The sequence below is a fragment of the Mytilus californianus genome, unplaced genomic scaffold (genome assembly GCF_021869535.1).
Source record: "Mytilus californianus isolate M0D057914Y unplaced genomic scaffold, xbMytCali1.0.p SCAF_1, whole genome shotgun sequence".
Lineage (NCBI taxonomy): Eukaryota > Metazoa > Mollusca > Bivalvia > Mytilida > Mytilidae > Mytilus > Mytilus californianus.
This window is the reverse complement of record NW_026262581.1, coordinates 120,133,479-120,154,126: the sequence shown is the minus strand read 5'-3', so window position 1 is coordinate 120,154,126 and position 20,648 is coordinate 120,133,479. Positions and strand designations below refer to the sequence as shown.

The window sequence follows — 20,648 nt, the reverse complement described above, 5'->3', positions numbered from 1 at the left end:
ATAGGTGCTTGGAGAATGTACACCCCCTTTTTTTAAACATTCATTTAAAGTAAAACTTCTTGAATTCTTTAGTATTTTAACTTATTTCCCCCTCCCCTTTTAACATATTCTTGCTATTATATTTACGATTAAAAAATAACCGTATTACATGACCGATGCCTCTTTATATTTTGATGATGTTTATAACTACGCTTAGGTTTGTTTATAAATGTCACCTTAAATGAGACGCCCTTGCAGTTGTGTTTTCTTTTGTAAATAGTGGGACACCATCTTCATCAACCAGCTAGAACACACTATTTCGATGTAAGAATTACTTTTAATATTAATAAGATAGTATATAATGACAGGTTTAACTCGGTCACATTATATTAATGGTTGTCGTAGTAGTATATAGTTTAAATCCGCATCATTAGAATATGTTGGATAGTTCATACCGCATCTCCTTATTGTAAATGAAATCTCTTTTTTCTCAAAAAGGTTTGAACATTATCAATAATTAGAATGTTGCTTGTTGATCGATCACAATGTTTCCTCGTTTTAGTTCATTTCTAGATATTCATAATTTTGATGTTGCACATCTAAACTGAGTACTCTCAAGATATTTGTGTAAGTATACATATCTTTCTTCTGTACTAATTTTGAAGGTTTGTGAAATAGAAAACCCCCAATACACAATGTCACCTTTTAGCCTGCAGTCAGTTTTTTTTTTTGTCATGGTTTTGTCAGTTTTTTTGGCCATGGTATTGTCAGTTTTTTGCCATGGTATTGTCAGTTTTTTTGGCCATGGTATTGTCAGTTTTTTTTGGCATTTGTATGGTCAGTTTTTTTGGCCATTGTTTTGTCAGTTTTTTTGGCATTGGTATTGTCAGTTTTTTTTGGCCATGGTATTGTCAGTTTTTTTGGCATTGGTATTGTCAGTTTTTTTGGCATTGGTATTGTCAGTTTTTTTGGCATTGGTATAGTCAGTTTTTTGGCCATGGTATAGTCAGTTTTTTTGGCCATGGTATTGTCAGTTTTTTTGGCCATGATATTGTCAGGTTTTTTGGCATTGGTATAGTCAGTTTTTTTGGCCATGATATTGTCAGTTTTTTTGCTATGGTATTGTCAATTTTTTTGGTCATAGCATTGTCAGTTTTTTTGCATCGGTATTGTCAGTTTTTCTTCGTCTCATGGTTTTTGATTCCCCCTTGGTACCTTCTCCATCTTTAATTTAGAATATAATTTGCATATTGACGGAAAACAATTGTGTCGTTCCATTTAAATCCTTTTTTCTAGCAAACACCATACTTTTTATTTTCACATTATCAAGGTAAATGTAATCATTTGCTAACAAGTGAATAATTCATTTCAATCTCAACTTTTATTGAAAACTATACACTTTATAACTCACACAAGTATCAACAAGTTGCATACATTGATAAGGTTTTACAGAGTTTTAAAAAGCCTTTATTTAATTTCAATATATCTATTTAATCGATTTTGTAATACTTTTAAAACTTGACGACAGCCTAGTGTACGTGTACACTTTATGATCAGTAACATCTCTGGTCTTGTTCTCTGTTTAAATAAAGCACCATACCATACTTCAGTCTGAAAAAAAAAATCATAAACATCATCAACAGCAAGGAATCCGACAGATAAATATCATTAACAGCAAGGAATCCGACAGATAAACATATTAACAGCAAGGAATTCGACTGATAAACATAAAGTTAAATAAATGCTTCTTATTTTCAAGAAAAACAAATACATGTGGGTGATTCATTAAACTAGAGGCACAACGGAGCCTTTATCGCTCACCTGCCATTTTTTTATAAAATCAATATAATGCTTCAAGAAAATTTGGGTTGAATGGTAACTGTGAAATCTTTATGGCTGATCAGTTTTGCTGAACAGAATTTTATTCCAATCAATTATATAAAACCATTTTATTGGAAAAAAAAACATCTTGTTAATAGATTTATACAATTATTGTCTGTTCATAACATAAAGAGCTTAACAATCTAGGTAAATATCTACCTTTATTTAGCTGATAAGATTGTAAACACATATGTAATTAATCACTGATGCTATTATATTTGTATATGTAAATTCTATAAACTGTACTATTATAGTTTTAATATAAAAGTCAAGAATGAAAAAAAAGGTTTAAATTGTGATTTCAATCATTTGACTTATCTGTAGATCTTGTGTAGCTGGTCATCTTTTGCTGTTCTGTTCAAAGTTTAAGCATACCAATATTTTATAGTTTTCATGATATAGGGTAAAGAATACTGATTCTGGTTAAAAAAAATAATCATTCAAGGTCAAACCATTTTTTGATACTCTTATAGGAAGTCAAGTGACTTTGGACCAGGTGAGTTAATTGAGAAGGTTGATATCCATTCATTGGAATAACATTTTCCGATCCAAACCCGTCTCTGATCATTATAAATGCATACAACTATATTCTTTCTAGTACATGTATTTATTACTTATGGACCACAAATCTACAAAACTTTTCTTAAATAGTATGAGGAGTATAAACATAAAGTGACAGAATTTTTGCACTGTGGAAATCGTGATATTTACAACAACAAAAGTAAACAGTATAGTTCTGTTTTGTTTACACAGGAAAATATCAAGTTATCAGAAAGAAAAACAAAAGATAGAATTTTGAAATAAAATAAGAACAGATGCTATTATAAATGCCATAAGGCATAAATAAATGGGAGCAACGTACTCATTTTCTTCGTATACATTACAAAAGATTACTGCACATTCTTTTATAAACTGAATTATCTAAATCCTTGATAAAGATTTTTTTTTAAATTTGAATCAGTCAAATGCATTTTGTATTTGTTGACAAAAGTTACTACTGAAAAATAAACTGATATGTATTTAGACAATTAAATGAGAAGTCCCATACATAAAGTGTATTCTTGCATCAACATTTGCTGATTATAGTAGAAATCTGGACCGATAATCTGTGAGCATTTGGCACCACTCCTATACTACCTAAATCAAAAGTCTTCAGCTCATTGAGGAATATAAAAGTATAACATAAGAAAAATAATATCACTTTTATTGTTGATTTTCATCTTAAAAGTCACAACTATAGACCTTGAACAAGAAGCAACGCTTTTACTAAAGGTCCATGGCGGACCTTAGCACCGGTTTAATGACTAGAATGATACACCAGTACATTATAACAAAAAGAACATCACTTTTATTGTTGATTTTCATCTTAAAAGTCACAACTAAAGACCTTGAACATGAAGCAAAGCTTTTACTTAAGGTCCAGGGCGGACCTTAGCACCGGTTTAATGTCGAGAATGCTGCACCTGCTGTGTAATGAGGGATATAGCTAAGGGCTCAACAATAGACATAGAAAACTTTGTTTTGATTCGGCATAGCATAAACCATACAAACATAAGCTCTGACGAGCGTTTTACCGAAATACAAATTATATCTGGCAAAAAAAAATATAACAAAACCGCTCATTAACAATTAATATTGACAACCTATGGACGACTCTTCAATTAAAGGCTGTTTACAATTCAGCATAATTACTTTGTATACTAAATATTTTTTCAGGGTGTACACTTTCTCATCCAAACCCACGACACCTGGTGAGAAGACCCCCGATTTATTGATCCGGTTCCAGGCCGTGTCAAGAACACAACCATGTGTTCAGTATCGGTTTATGTCCGTACATTCCAGGACGAAGTTACACCAGGTCCGAAGATATATAACCAAATACTTCAAAAATGTTTACGAAGGCGGTTTTATCTTCCTGTGCAAAACCAAAGAGATACTGAAGTCAGATGAAAGTAAACTGACCGTGTTTGATATTTTGCCGAAAGTTCCCGAGGTGAATGGTCAAACACTACAAAAGTGTTTTCAGTACCCAGACGTTCAGTATAAGAAGGTAAGGGAGAGGGAAGAAATTTGAATAAATGTTTTATATTGAGAGATTAAGAGGGTGTGATATTCTATCGAACACATACATTTCTGAGTAAGGTACATCTCTAAAACACTTAAAACAGTAGAGTACATGGAATACAACAGAACACAGTAATTTGTAAAGATTTCTTGTTAGATAGTTAAAACTGTTTATTTTAAAGTTTCGTGTCGGTATTTAGAACGAAGAAACCATTGTCGTGGAATTTTCAACAAAAATATTGACAAAAAAAAGCAAGAACAAGCGTTGTTGGGAGCGTGCAAGTGTATGTCTGAAATTTCTATCAAGGGCGTGACAACAAGGATAAATACTTAGAACTTAAATGAAGTTAAATACATATTGTAGTTACAATTCATAGGACGTCCTTGGATTCATAATTGATTTTGATATGATTATTCATGTTCAAAACTGTAAATGACCCGAATTAAATATATCCTTTGTTCAAATTTATCGCTTGACAGGCACTTGAAAGATCTATGCTCAACTGAATTGAAGAATTAATTATCTTAAAACATTTTCTTACGAAACTTTAAACAATTTTACAATGATATAACGTACTACATGTTATGCAAACGTACATATGCACCGGGGTTTTGTGATTGTGTCCTGGAGTGAACGTTTCGTTATTTTCAAAACAAATACTAGTATGTAGAGATTTGCTTTCTCCCTACATGTGCCTTTGAGTTCCCAGTTTAATATACTGTAACAGTGTGTTCATAAAAGAGATCAATTTAGGAATATTAGTGCAATAATAACATAACCGACTGTATAAAAACAAGAATATCTGATATGATTGCCAATGAGACAATTTTCGAGCAGAGACCAAATTACGTAGAATTTAGCACAACGTTCAACAATAAGCAAAACCTATCACGCATAGCAAGCTACAAAAGACACCGATATAACAAATGTAAGAATGTGAGAAAACTAACGACCTGATTCATGTAAAAAGCAATAAACGAAAAAATAAACAAGATATACAGGAACAATCGACAACCGCTGAACTACTGGCTCCTGACTTGGGACTAGCGCATACAGAATATGGCTGGATTAAACGTGTTTGCAGGAGACTATATATAACCCTTCCGTAACATGGGACAGTGGTGTAACAACACAACATAAGAACAAACTATAAAAATCAATTGAAAATGGGCTTATATCTCGTCAGATCGATGCAAGGCACAGATTTGAGAGTACTCGCAGTTACTTTTAGCTTCTCGTTAGAACCACACTCCGGCAAATTAAGTATGTTTGGTAATTTACAGGTCCGTCTTTTTTTGTATCATTTACACTGAAGCCATATCCTTTCTGTTTATAGAATACACGTGTTTAGCGTTGTTTAAATTCATGACAAAAGAACCATCATATTTTGTAAAATATGTAGCAATAAAATAGATACCTCGGTTATACACCTGATCTCAGCTGTCGTCTTGGCTTGATCGACTGTGTGCTCCATAAAACGTATAGTCTCTTAGTGTTCCTTCATTGAGCAAAACACATGCACTGACTGCGCTTCTTCCAGCAATAAGCCAATGGACTCTTCTCCACATGTTGTCATTAGGGTCATATACTTCAACAGCATCAGACGTGGTAGAACCATCATATCCACCAATCACATAAATCTGACCGTCTAGAACAGCAGCTGCGAAATTACTTCTTCCCACGTGCATATTTTCGAAATTCCCCCAAGCCTTTCGCCGAAAATCATACTGTTCCGCTGTCGCTAACCTCGAGCCACCATCGTATCCACCTAAGGCTATCAGAAAGTGATTGAATGCAATTAAGGCCACTCCACTGCGTGGGATGTTCATCTTTTCTAACAATGTCCACTGGTCAGTTAATGGGTTGTAGACTTCTGTTGAATCAAGACAAGTTAGACCATCGAAGCCGCCAACGACGTAAAGTTTACCTTCGTAACAAGCTGTGCCAGCGTCACTTCGATTGTGCCACATTGGTTGTACCAGTGACCATTGATTACGTTTATAATCATATCTGCAAGAACAGGAACAATAATGCATATAATCTTTGTATAAATGGAAATCAAAAAGCTCCTCAGAATCACTCATTTGTCAAAATTATGCCATATTCGACCGAGATCAATATTGAATTTTAGATCTATTAAAACTCATATCGACCAAAATACTGTAATTGTTTTATAACGCAATGAACCAAAGAATGTAAAAGAGATAAAATTGAGAATGGAAATGGGGAATATGTCAAAGAGACAACAACCCGACCAAAGAGCAGACAACAGCCGAAGGCCACCAATGGGTCTTTAACGTAGCGAGAAAATCCCGCACCCGGAGGTGGTCCTCAGCTGGCCCCTAAATAAAATTGTGTACTAGTGCAGTGAAATTGGACGTCACACTAAACTCCAAAACATATAAATGAACTAAAATTAAAAAACATACAAGACTAAAAAGGCCAGAGGCTCCTGACTTTGGACAGGCACAAAAATGCGGCGGGGTTAAACATGTTTTGTGAGATCTCAACCCTCCCCCTATACCTCTAGCTAATGTAGAATAAAGAAACACATAGCAATACGCACAGTAAAACTTATGGCAAGCCGTTCTCGTCAAAACTATGTTTAAACTATTTTTTCGAAAAAATTACACACTGAGAATTAAAAAAATCACACTGAGATTTAAGAACCTAAAATAACACACTGAGAAATCGAACTAACACAGAGATTTTAAAATTACACACTGAGATTTAAAAAAATGAAATACACGCACTGAGAATTTAAAATTACACACTGAGATTTTAAAAAGACACACCGAGATGAAATAAATTGAAAAACACACACTGAGAATTGTTAATTACACAATGAGATTTCAAAAATACACACTGAGATTAATATGCAAATTACTAATGAATATTCATGAGATGAATAATTCAACAGATTAATATCTTGGTCTCCCGAACTCTTGTCATTATAATGAAATACGGTTCCTATAACCAACATTCGTAATAAATTTCAAGACTTAACAACTTTTTTTGCTAACTCATATTCATAAGTTTGTTGCCTATAAATCAGATTATTACTAACAGTATATCGGGATTTTTTGCTTAAAACTGTTCAAGCATGGTCCCTTTTCAAAAGTCTTTCAACTGTTTTCGCAAGGTAATCTTTTATATTTTTGTTACGTTTATATGGTATAATAGGCACTTGGGAAAAAAATTCACTGCATTATTTGTATTTTTGCAGATTGTTCCAATGTTTTCTTATAATTTTAATAAAGTTTTTCACCATTTGGTTATATTTTGTAATGAGAGTACCGGGTAAGTGGGTTTTTTGCTTGATCTATTGGTCTTTAATAACGTAGTTTTTTCTATACGTTGTATTTTTAATGTTTTTTATAAAACATTTAGCGCCAAATTGAAGGACTAACGAGTTATGTCCCCTAGTTGTTTTAAGCTTGTAATAGATTCAGATTAAGTATGCTAATTAGATATGTGCGCATAAAAAGTGCGCACAAATCTCAGTGTGTAATTGCAAATTCTCAGTGTGTAATTTCAAATTCTCAGTGTGTGTTTTTCAGTTTATTTCATCTCAGTGTGTCTTTTTGAAATCTCATTGTGTAATTTTCAATTCTCAGTGTGTAATTTTCAATACTCAGTGTGAGTTTTTCATTTCATGTCATCTCAGTGCGTTTTTATGAAATCTCAGTGTGTAATTTTTAATTCTCAGTGTGTGTTTTTAGGTTTTTTAATCTTTTTTCGAAAAATGGTTTAAACATAGTTTTGACGAGAACGGCTTGCCATAAAAACTCAGTTTAAAAGAAGCCCGATTCCGATGTCAGAATAGGTAACAAAAGAAACTAAACAAAATGACAATGATACATACATTAACAAAGGACTACTAGCAGTTACTGACATGCCAGCTCCAGACCTCAATTAAACTGATTGAAAGATTATGTCTTCATCATATGAAAATCAAGTACAATCCCTCCCGTTAGGGGTTAAGTATCATACCATCATGAAATATATGAGAAGAACATAACCCGTATGATGAGATGCTTTTTCCTGTGATTTTGAAATTGGTGCTGTATCTCGAAATGTTGACGATAGACTTTTACCATATAATGTGTACCGGTAATATTTACTAACAAAAAAAAATATCACCTGTTTCACTGAAATTGGTTTTCACTGTTGTCCAAATAGTATTTTAAGCAAACACGAAAGTAGAAATTGATAGAGAAAAGAGTCCATATGATTTTCATTCAATCCATCAGATTAAACGAATTGTCTGACGTCATCTAAAGTCAATTTGCATACAAGCTATTTTTCACACAGTCAAATACCTCCCCTGTAACTGTACCGTATGCCCTTTTAAAACAAAACAAATTATTTAAAGAAAATCATTATGTTGTATATGATATGCACCTTTCAAGTACTGTAACAATCTTAATCAAAAAATCTTTCAATCCTCGTTTTCTTCTGATTTCCCCCTTCTAATCGCGTAAAATCGACAACAATTATAGGCGGGAACGCACACTTTTCCAAATTTTCCGACTGAATAAGAAAAATAAGTAAATTGCAACTGTACTTGTCCTAACTCTGAACCTGCAGCTTTTTTTCTAAATGCTTAGTATTTTTTTTTAATACAAAAATAAGAAAATATGCCATGGTTGCCAATGAGAAAACTCCCCACCAGAAACCACGTAGAAGTTAACAACTATAGGTCACTGTACGTCCTTCAACAATTAGCAAAACCCTTACAAACGAGAAAACTAACGGCCGGATCTATGTACAAAACAATAAACGAAAAATAAATATGATATACAGCAACAAACGACAAACACTAAATTACAGGCAACTGACTTGGGACAGGCAGTTAATATTGTTTGATGGCGCTAATCCCTTCCCCTTTTAATCGTTTTAAACAGTGGTGTAACAGTATAACATAAGAACAAACTATAAAAATCAGTTGAAAAGGGCCTAACTCATCAGATCGATACAAAGCACAAAATAAACCTAACAAAAACACAAAAGACACAAAGAACAGATCTGAGAGTACTCGCAGTTACTGACAGCTAGTTCAAGAACAATACCAACGTATAAAAAAATCATGTTTTATAAGACTAAAATACCAATCAGTAAATATCCACATCCAATGGATTTAGTGTAAAGACGTCATTAACAATCAAAGAAAACATAACTACTTCATGTACCAAAATATAAAAAGAAATTTGTAGAAAGTCCGTGTTATAACATATCCAGAAAATTGGAGAAAAAACGTACTAAATATGCGCATACACTTTATACTTAAATATATAAACATTGTTAACCAACCATAATTAATCATATTTACCTCTAACCTCTAGTATTGATTACTTTAAGTGATTTACTTACTCTAAATTTAAAATATTACAAAGATTTATCTTTTTAAAAATTCTCCAACTTTACCTTTCAACAGAATTGTGTCGCTGACGTCCGTCGAATCCACCACACGCGTATATAAAGTTATCTACTGCGCATGTGCTTACATAACATCGTGCTAAATGCATAGGACCTTTCTCTATCCAAGATCTTTTATCTGGATCAAAGCACACAACACTGTTCAAGTATCGAAGGCTGTCAAATCCTCCAATCACATATATCAAATTATTCAAGTTAACAGTTCCATGGTACGAACGCTTGGAATTCATTGGTGGAACTATAGAGTACCAGTGATCAACGTTTTTGTCATACGTTTCCACCGTGTTAACTACTCCCTCGCTTGACCAACCACCAATGGTAAATATAACACTTGACGGTACTCTTGGTCGTAATAGTGGGTCATCTAACGAAACCATAATAGTTTTTGTTGTATCTCGTAAGTCCAAAAACTGTTTAGCCTTTTCAATAGCTGTCATAGATTTTTTCGATTTCCTAATAGTTTTATTCTTTTCAATAACATTTGTAATGAATTCACGTTTGCAAAATGCTAATCGGACTGCTTGAAATAAAGTTTCATATTGGTTCCTCCTCGACACGTAACTAAAGTCGACCCATCTCTGAATGGCCAAATATACTTCGCTTTCATTTTTAACTAATAGTTCATCGTCCTCCAGTATTTCCTTTAATTCAGTTATGTCCATGACAACGAATTCTTGGCTATTTTTTACAATCTCACCTAAATAAGACAATACAAATTTCAAAGCTTTCGTTTTCAGAATTTCACAACTGTAAAATCGGGCAAATTTTAGAATTCCTAAACAGTTTTCTACACATAATTGTTGAAGCAAGAACTCGGTACATTCTTTCAAAAGTCCAAATATATGGAATCTGTCGGCGGCGGCAAATAAGTCTTCAAAATTGTCCTCATTTATGTCAGCTGTCCGTAAATATCCATATTCTATTATTTGTTTCATCGTTTTAGAGGACACGCCGGAAATACTAATTTCCTTGTTCGTTTCATCATTGCCGTATTTGAACAGCGAACGGAAATATTGACTGCAACTTGCTAGAACGACTCGGTGAATTGGAAATCGGACATTTATTTCTTCTGGAATAGTTATAACTGCATCACAAAAGACTTTGTTCCGCCTTAGTTCATTTAACTCTGTAATGAAATCGTAATCCACAAGATCCATTTTTTATTCCCAGTCCGTAAAAATACTGTCGCATTGTCCTACATGTTTAGATATTTTCGGAAACGTTTGACGACTATGACGTCAGTTCTTTCTTAACTCAACATCTTCGCGCTAAATCAAAGGAGAGGATACGTAGCAAATACCGTCAGTGATACTGCCATTTTACAGTGTTAGTTTTGTTTCACTGAATATTTTCTTCCATATTTCATTTATTTATATGGCTTTTCGAAAACATAGTTTGGTCGTTGGTTTTCTCTTGTAATTGTTTCACATTTTGATATCCAGTGACCTTCAAGCCATTTAATTTACGGTATGGGTTTCGCTCTTTGTTGAAGGCTGAACGACCTGTAGTTGTTTATTTGTACATCCCAGTTTTTTGTACTTTGACTGATTGTTTTCTCATTAGCAATAATAACCAATTTTCACTATGTTCGAATTGGAGAGCTAGATACATTATGTAGACAGTTTTTTTTTGTTGGCGATTGTATGCTGACAGTCGACTAATTGTGTAGTTAGGATACTGTCTCAACAATATGTATATATCACATCTCCTTTTACCCCGATATTCAATTCTGTAATAATATTCTTTAAAATTCGAGAACATTTCAAGTTATTAAAAAAAAATTTGAAAGAGCAGGTTAACATAATGATGATCCATATTCCAATGGATATATCATTCACAAATATAACATTTACACACAAGGTTGAAAGTCAGTCTAATTTCTGCATGTTTATATGTCTATCTTGGAAAGATGAATAGATCTACCAAATTAATAAGAAATAAAATGTAAAATATTGTTATTGTTTATTTGAATAATCAAAATAAAAAAAACCCAACTCTTTATTCCTAATGAATGAGCTTATTTTGAGCATATAAATCAGTTCAAATCACAAAAGCAAAATTCATACAACTTAAAATACTTATTGTAAATGAGAACAAATAAATGAACCAGTTCAAAGAGGGATAACTCTATTTATTGTTTTTTTTCTGTCTCTTCTGGAAGATTTTATTTAGATACAGACCAAACAGTGTATCAAAATATATTGCATTTTATTCAAGCAGGAGGTATACAAAAGGTGATGTCGCGTATTATTAATAATTTTTTTATGCAACCAGATAATTTAAACTTGATCTGGATCTAAATATGAAAACACTAGTAATTAACGAATTTTTTCAAGAGATATGAAATTGTTGAATATTTTCATTTAAATACTAGATGTGTGCAACGGAACTACTAAAAAGAAATGAAATTATATTGTATAAAAAGGCTAATATTTCGGAGCAGTCAATGCGGATCACTAGGAATCAATATACATATACTTCATATGAATTTTAGCGAATTACAATTAGTCCTCAGCGAGATTAGAGCCTATACCTTTTGACATCGTTTCAACTCTGCCTGCACTACGCCAAGGGCCTTAGGTATTAAACAATAATCGAGGATCATCGGTATATATTTTCTCAGATAGAATTTATTATACTTTATTAAAGTGTAGATTTTACCATGCTTTTTTAAAAAAAATAATAAAAAGTATGGGTCACCGTGCTATTTTTCATGCTACAGGTCGTGCAAATTTGCCAAATTTTGCACAGATTATCCATGAAAAAACACTTTTTTGTGAATAAAAAAAATCTATGAGATAGAACTTTGAAATAAAATATGAGAAGAAAGGTTTTATAATATGCTTTAAGAAAATAAAAAGAAAAAATGGTGTCACCGAACTTGTTTTCTTGCTACAGATAAAAATTTAAAATTTCTTTAACTTTCCTTTATAGAACTTTTATTATTATAAGAGTTATCTCCCCTGAAATGGCTAAGTTGAAAAATTGATTCAAACAAACACAAATATTTGATATTCGTTAAAACAGTCTGAATAATGCAATAAACCACTTATTGTTCTTTATTCAATAAACAGTCTTACACACTAATTGCCAATCTGTCTCAAAGCTTGCAGATTTAGGCAAAAAATTATACCTATTCAGTACTGCTATTTTACAATCCAAGATGGTTAAAGCTCTGAAAATTTCACAAGTTATCTTATTTTATCATAGAAATGTGATTGCATGGGTTCTTAATTAAAACTTTCTTCAATATCCAACTCATTTCAGTCTTTGTTATCTTCTGTATATTTTTTCTTATGCTTGTATGTCTCTAAATTGGAGTTAACTTATTCTTGTCTCACACAATGCTTGTCAAACTATTTTTTGTCAAAACTTTTTTTCTGTTCCAAAATAAGTTTTATTTGAGAAATAAGTGTGATGTGTTCCCTTATCTGACTTTTACGAGTATGTTCTCTGATTTTGTTCTTGTAATTCAGAATATTTTAACATGGTTTATTCTTTACTACATTAAATATGCAATCCGTTTTATAATTTAAATTTGGTAAATGATTTTGAACAAGGAATCATCTCTTATTTGAAATTGATTTACACATTTGTAGGCATATTCCCAGTTTAATTGATTAATTTATTTGTGTCGATTGTCCATTACTATGCACGTTCAGGAGAAAATAAAACATGTTTATGTAGGACGATAACATGATACTATGTTTATATGACATGAACATGAAACCTGCTTGTTATAGATCAACGCACTATTTAAGCAGGATTGTCAAGGTGCTAGCTTACAAAGGTCTAAAGCAATACTTTGTCACCTTACCAGGATACATCATTCTCTCTCCAATCCAACAAGTCTTTGTTATTCTTAATACTGCGTTCTTTGCTGAGAAACATAATACATCAATTTTAATGTCTTTGTTATTTATCCGTTTGGGGATCAAACGCACGACCGTTCGAACACTGTGCGAGCACGTCTCCACCATCCATTCTATGTCAAGTTTAGGGAAGTTTTGTGCTCACAAAAATGTTTAACTCCGCCACTTTCTAAATTTTCCTGTCCCAAGTCAGGAGCCTGTACTTCAGTGGATGTAGAAGATTGCCGTCCGTTATATGTTTGTCTGTACCTCAGTGGATGTAGAAGATTGTCGTCCGTTATATGTTTTCCTGTACTTTAGTGGATGTCGAAGGTTGCTGTCTGTTAAATGTTTGCCTGTACTTCAGTGGATGTCGAAGATTGCCGTCCGTTATATGTTTGCCTGTACTTCAGTGGATGTCGAAGATTGCAGTCCGTTATATGTTTGCCTGTACTTCAGTGGATGTCGAAGATTGCCGTCCGTTATATGTTTGCCTGTACTTCAGTGGATGTCGAAGATTGCCGTCCGTTATATGTTTGCCTGTACTTCAGTGGATGTCGAAGATTGCCGTCCGTTATATGTTTGCCTGTACTTTAGTGGATGTCGAAGATTGCCGTCCATTTTATGTTTTTTCCGTTTATTGTTTTGTCATAAATTAGAACGTTGGTTTTTATTTCATTGGAATTGTGTCCCATTTTGTCATGTCGGGGCTTTTTATAGCTATTTTCCCCGGTGTTGAAGGCCGTACGGTAACCTATAATTGCCTAAATCCATGGTCATTTTGAATCTGCTGGATATTTGTCTCATCGGCAATCATACCACATCTCCTTTTTTATATACATGTTCAATTTATTTGTTTAACCGGACCGAGTTGATCAGTTATTCTCAACTCATATGTATCTTCTTTTCATACAAGGTGTGGTACAACTATGACGGAAAGAGGTTCTCCATTTCGTGTGCATGTGTGATATTTTTGTTTGAGAGAAGTAAAGTTAGCCACTGGCCACCAGAAGTTCTACGAGAAGAATTGAGTGCCAGTGCAATCGATGGTTTTGCACATATCCCAACTGACATTATGTCATGGAGCGGTAAACTTGTAGGTTTGTAAAATATTATAGTTATTAAATAATAATCTTCGTCAAGCAGATTATGGAAGTATAGTTGTAAACATGTAAGTAGAGCTCATTACATCTAAAGATATTGATAATACAAATTATATTACTGGAATTTGAATGTATTGAAAAACATAAACATCATGATGACCCGAAAATTATCAATCGATTCCTCATTTGAGTTATTGCCATTGAATGATGATCTTACCTATTTAGCGTTGTTTTGCTGCAATAGATAAAAGAGAAACAATTATAGCAAAATTGATGTGTATGTCAGGCAATATCTCCAAATAAATCAACATGGCGGGAAAAAAAACGATTTCTTATTGGAGTTATTGCTCTTTAATGATAATTTTTTTTTTACCAATTTTGGATTTTTTTGTTGAAACCTTCTAGATAGGCAGAAACTGTAAACAAAAAAAAATATGATCTGCTGGACAAGATCTACAAATATGTTCAATGACAGAAGTCGTTAGTCAACTCCTTATTGGAGTTATTTCCCTTGGAAGAAGATTTTTACATATTTTTATACGCCCGTTTACGGGACGTATTATGGTATACCGTTGTCCGTCTGTCCGTCCGTCCGTCCGTCCGTCCGTCCGTCTGTCTGTCCGTCGTCAACATGTCGGACATTAACTCAAAAATGCTTTAACCAATTTGCATAAAACGTTGGTGAATTGTTTATATCTATTGACGTGAGCACCCTTTCGTTTTTTATATAATTTAGATTTTACGTTTCTGAGTTATGGGGTTTTATTCATTAAAAAAAGGGGGATTTTCCAGTTTTCGGACAATAAGTCAAGAATGCTTTCACCAACTTGCAAGAAATTGTGGTGAATTGTTTATATCTATTGACATGAGCTCCCTTTCGATTTTTATAAATTTTAGATTTTACGTTTCCGAGTAACAGGGTTTTATTCATAAAACTACGGCGGGGGCATAAAAAGGGGGGATTTTCCAGATTTTGGACAAAAACTCAAAAATGCTTTCAGCAATTCTTATAAAACTTTGGTGAATTGTTTGTATGTATTGATGTAAGCTCCCTTTAGAATTTAATGAATTTTACATTTTACATTTCTGAGTTATGGGGTTTTATTCATTAAAAAAGGGGTGATTTTCCAGTTTTCGAACAATAACTCAAAAATGCTGTCACTAATTCTCATGAAACTTTGGTGAATTGTTTATATCTATTGATGTAAGCTCCCTTTTTATTTTCATAAATTTCTAATATGACATTGAGAATAAATTGAACTTTATTTGTTTATAGTCTGACAACAGATTTACTAAGTATTGCACTACAGCAAGAAATCTTTAATTGAATATAAATTCAATTCATATAACCAATTTCAAGATCTTTGACTACATTTATTCAGAAAACTATAATATGTCAAATATTTAATTACAATCCAAATTCAGACCTGAATCAAGCTTGAATATTGTGTCCATTTTTGCCCCAACTGTTCAGGGTTGGACCTCTGCGGGCGTATCTAGCTGCGCTCAGCGAAGCAGTTTATTAATTTATACGACTGCAAATTTTTCTACGTTCGTATATAGTATTATCATGTTGTCAGCGTCGTCGTCGTTGTCGTCGTCGTCCGAAGACATTTGGTTTCCAGACAACATCTTGAGTATAAGTATATGGATCAGATCTCTATGAAATTGTACCACAAGGTTCCATACCACAACAGGAAGGTTGGGATTGATTTTGGGGGTTATTGTTCTAACTGTTAAGGAATAAGGGCCCAAAAAGGGGCCATAAACAAGCATTTTTCTTGTTTCCGGACAATAATTTGTGTATAAGTGTATCATGGATCTCTGTGAAATTATACCGCAAGGTTCCATACCTCAAAAGGAAGGTTGGGATAGGTTTTGGGGGTTATGGCCCTAACCGTTTGGGGAAAAAGGGCCAAAAACATTACTTTTTTAATACTTTTTAAACGCCCGTTTACGGGACGTATTATGGTATACCGTTGTCCGTCCGTCTGTCCGTTCGTCCGTCGTCAACATGTCGGACATTAATTCAAAAACGCTTTAACCAATATGCATGAAACTTTGGTAAATTGTTTATATCTATTGATGTGAGCTCCCTTTCGTTTTTTTATAAATTTCGGATTTACCGTTTCCGAGTTTTGGGGTTTTATTCATTAAAAAAAGGGGATTTCCAGTTTTCGGACAATAACTCGAAAACAATTTCACCAATTTGCATGAAACTTTTGTGAATTGTTTATATCTATTGACATGAGCTCCCTTTTGTTTTTTTATAAATTTCAGATGTACCGTTTCCGAGTTTTGGGGTTTTTTCATTAAAAAAGGGGGAATTTTCCAGTTTTCGGACAATAACTCAAAAACAATTTCACCAATTTGCAAGAAACTTTGGTGAATTGTTTATTTCTATCGACATGAGCTCCCTTTTGATTTTTATAAATTTTAGACTATACGTTTCCGATTTATGGGTTTTTTTTCATTACAAAAAGGGGGATTTTCCAGTTTTCAGACAATAACTCAAAAATGCTGAAAGCATTTTTTATGAAACTTTGGTAAATTGTTTATATCTATTGATGTAAGCTCCCTTTTGATTTTTATAAATTTTCGATTTTACGTTTCCGTGTTATAAGATTTTATTTGTTTATAGTCAGACAACAGATTTACTAAGTATTGCGCAACAGCACAGTGTATTGCACAACAACACAGTGTATTGTACAACAGCAAGAAATCTTTAATTGAATATAAATTCAATTCATATAACCAATTTCAAGTTCTTTGACTACATTTATTCAGAAACCTATAATATGTCAAATATTTAATTACAATCCAAATTCAGACCTGTATCAAGCTTGAATATTGTGTCCATTTTTGCCCCAACTGTTCAGGGTTGGACCTCTGCGGGCGTATCCAGCTGCGCTCAGCGAAGCAGTTTATTTTTAATTGCTTATTTCTTGGGGTTCTTTATTATGACGAATCTAACCGTGTATTTGGATTTTGGATTTTGGACCCCGTTTTTAAATTGGTCCACATTGAGGTCCAAAGGGTCCAAAATTAAACTTTCTTTGATTTCAACAAAAATAATATTTTTGGGGTTCTTTGATATGCTGAATCTAACCGCGTAATTTAGATTTTTGATTTTGGACCGGGTTTCAAATTGGTCCACATTAAGGTCCAAAGGGTCCAAAACTAAACTTAGTTTGAATTTAACAAAAATTGAATTCAAAGGATTTTTGATATGCTGAATCTAAACTTGTAAAATCGTCAATCGACTCATTATAGAAGTTGCTGCCCCTAAATCACAATTTTAACCCCTATTTCATTTTTGCATATTTTAAAACTATAATGGATAGACAAAAACTTGGTCGTCAAAACTAATAAGCTGACAAAAATGCAAGATGAACGATACAGGCTCTTTGAAACCTCTAGTTATATTTAACTTTCTCATGCATGCTAAGTGATATAATGTTCTTTAATGCATGGATTCGCCATCATATAATATCGATATATTTTCATTCGGAATATGATTTAACTACTGGACATTTTTAATTCAAATAACCTTCCTGTTTCTTTCAGAATGTCGCGGTACACCTCTTCACATATTTGCTGCAATCGGACTTAAAGAAGAACTAAGAACAGCTATTCATCAACTATCAGAAGGGACAACAGCCAAATTTCTAACTGACCAGAGGGGTGCAACACCCCTTCACTACGCAGCAGTCAATGGAAATTTAGATGTTTGTGAGATAATAGTGGCAGGTATGGGAAGTGAAATGATTTATCATCTTGATAACTGGAAGCGTACACCGCTACATCGAGCTCTTTACAGACGTAAGGCACAAACTATCACTTACCTGATTCAACTGAATGCAGATGTTGATACAGAAGATTTTACTGGTAACAGCTGCTTAAACTTGCTGTTCAAACAGAGTCCAAAAGACGTCGAATTCATCGTATCGAAGTTAGAGACAGATTGTGTGGACAATCGTGTACAATTCTGTCTATTGTATATGTCCATGAGAAACAAGAATTTCTCACACGTCCATCAGCTTGCGCAATCAATATCAGTGTCATCAGAAGTGCAGATAGGTAGTACATTACTTCATATGTCTGCTGAATTCAAACTTTTAGATGTGACGAAAATTTTGGTGTCGAAAGGATTTGACAAATCTCAGAGGGATCTTACCGATTTTTTACCTTTCCATATTGCCTGTAAATTTGGGACTATTGATCAAATCCAGATACTAATGTATCCTGAAATGGACGACTATGATGTGAACAAAGGGCTGCAACTCTGTATCCGGCATGGTCATATCAAAGGCTGCCACGAGATCAACGTTTTCCGTCAAGATATCGCTTTAGAAGAAACAACTGTATGTATGGTGATGAGCACAGTTCAGGCAACATTGAGGAAATTTAAACATAAATATATAGACGAAGAACCATTGAAACATTTTGAAAATATGGCCAGCATGTTACTACCAACTATTAAATCAATACCGGACGTTTTGAACACTTACGTATATGATGCAGCTCTTTATGGTGCTTCTGAGACGCTTATTCTCTTAAAATCACTTGGTGCTAGTTTTAACACTTGTGATTTTTCTGGCAGATCTCCTTTGCATGAAGCAACACAGTCGAACAAACTTCGATGCGTTCAAGTCCTTTTGAAAGGGGGTGCTAATCCGAATACGGTTGATTGGAGAGGATCGACTCCACTTCATTACGCATGCGGAACAGGGAACGCAAATATTGTGAAATGTCTGATGGAGAACAAACATGTAAAAGTTAACATTAAAGATGTAAATGGTAGAACACCGCTACTGGTGGCTGCATACTACTGTAGGAATGATATTGTATGTTACCTGTTGAGAAATTGTGAACAAGTTATTGATCTGAAAGTACAGGATGAAGATGGATATGGCTTGTTGCATTTTAGTATTCATCTGAAAGAGAGCACATTTGATCTTGTCGTTGAAAAAATGTCTACCAGACCAAAACCAATGGTCGCTGATGAAAGTGTTAGAACCAAACATCAAATTCCCGACCATTCATGGATTGGAGAAGTCATCTTTACAGACTTCAGGGCACACTTGCATGATATGGATGATAGTACGTTTAACATTCGATTTAAAAACAAGCCAAAACGTGGGAAAAGTGTTTCTTTGAAACAAGGGTCATCGTATAACTCCATTAATGTCAATAGTCAGTTCTCTCTTCAAAGAACCACTGTGTCTACATTATGGACATCAAGAGAAAAAGAACACAACTATGTCAAGAAAAAGCCGAGAAAATCACCTAAGCTTAGTTATCAGTTGTGTAGTGGATGCAAACGGCTTATCAAATCTCTAGCAATGTAAGTATTCTCTATTAATGTAGGGAATCTCTATATAAAATAACTAGTTTTACAATGTAGTTAGAACTGTTTATAAAAAGAATAAAATAAACCAAACTGTTGAAAGCTTATTAGAAAACGATCAATTTAAAACAGATAAGTATAAATGAATGAAACCTTCCCTGCATATGTAATATACACATCGCTACAGGTATGATAGCGGCCAGAAATAACCACATAAATACAATTTGTAAATGAAATAACAGTTTTGTTTTGTATATAAAGAGCAAGATAACTAAGCCATAGGGAAAAGACAGCCATATATCTTAAATATTAATGAAAAACGGAAACCATATGAGTTAACCAAGCCAGTGATGCTTTATACATCTTACAAAAGAACTGATTTTAGTTGCAATCAGTTATTTTTTCAATATTTCATTTACATCCGATTTAATTTACTTTTCGAATAGAAAGAAGGATAGCACCGATCTCAATGTATTTTTGGGGGAAAAAATTAAAAGATGTCATATCCTACCGGAAATTTTATTTAAAAGAATATATAGCGCTCTATACGTAAATATATTTTTTAACCATTTCAAATATTGCCGTAAAATAATGCTAGTATTTAACCACAGTGCGTTGCTGATGAAGGTTTTTTTTAACAAAATTGCAAATTTTATATATTTTTGTGAAGTTGTTAATGGAAGGACGTCTCTTACCAAAATGAACCAATTTGAATCCGAAAAGCAGTGTATAGCTTTCCTTCCTACATGATTTGGGTTTTGGTTAAGAATGCTCTTACTATTCATTTTGGGACAAATTAATCAAAATTGAGGTTTTCGGCTATCTTCAGTTGTTTATGAGTTGTTGATATGTTAAGAAATAAGTCTGTTATTGTAAAGCTTGAAAGGCCTTTCGAAAATGGCCCTCGGATGAAATAAATTCCAAGCAAATTGGCCCTCATTCATTTACATTAATTTCTACGGTAAAAATCATTATATTTT

General features: G+C 33.4%; 2 protein-coding genes across 3 annotated transcripts in view; one reads left to right on the top strand and one right to left on the bottom strand.

Annotated features, from left to right (window-relative positions):
• Positions 1-20,648, top strand: part of LOC127732451 (uncharacterized) — a 61,721-nt gene that overhangs the window by 23,973 nt on the left and 17,100 nt on the right. For both annotated transcript variants that reach the window (XM_052241497.1, XM_052241486.1), the window contains 3 exons: positions 3,577-3,910; positions 14,132-14,315; positions 17,886-19,665. In XM_052241497.1, coding sequence (XP_052097457.1) covers positions 3,577-3,910; positions 14,132-14,315; positions 17,886-19,665 — 2,298 coding nt within the window. The remainder of the gene's footprint in view (positions 1-3,576; positions 3,911-14,131; positions 14,316-17,885; positions 19,666-20,648) is intronic.
• On the bottom strand, positions 1,387-10,604 carry LOC127732538 (kelch-like protein 10). The gene is made up of 3 exons (XM_052241590.1): positions 9,353-10,604; positions 5,343-5,935; positions 1,387-1,590 (listed from the first exon to the last, which is right to left on the bottom strand). The coding sequence occupies exons 1-2, from the start codon at positions 10,519-10,521 to the stop codon at positions 5,362-5,364; spliced, it is 1,743 nt and encodes a 580-aa protein (XP_052097550.1). The 5' UTR covers positions 10,522-10,604; the 3' UTR covers positions 1,387-1,590; positions 5,343-5,361.

Coding starts and splice junctions, on each gene's coding strand:
- LOC127732538 (XM_052241590.1), bottom strand. CDS start 10,521: ATGGATCTTGTGGATTACGATTTCATTACAGAGTTAAATGAACTAAGG. Junction 5,936..9,352: donor CGACACAATTCTGTTGAAAG/GTAAAGTTGGAG, acceptor CTGTTCTTGCAG/ATATGATTATAAACGTAATC.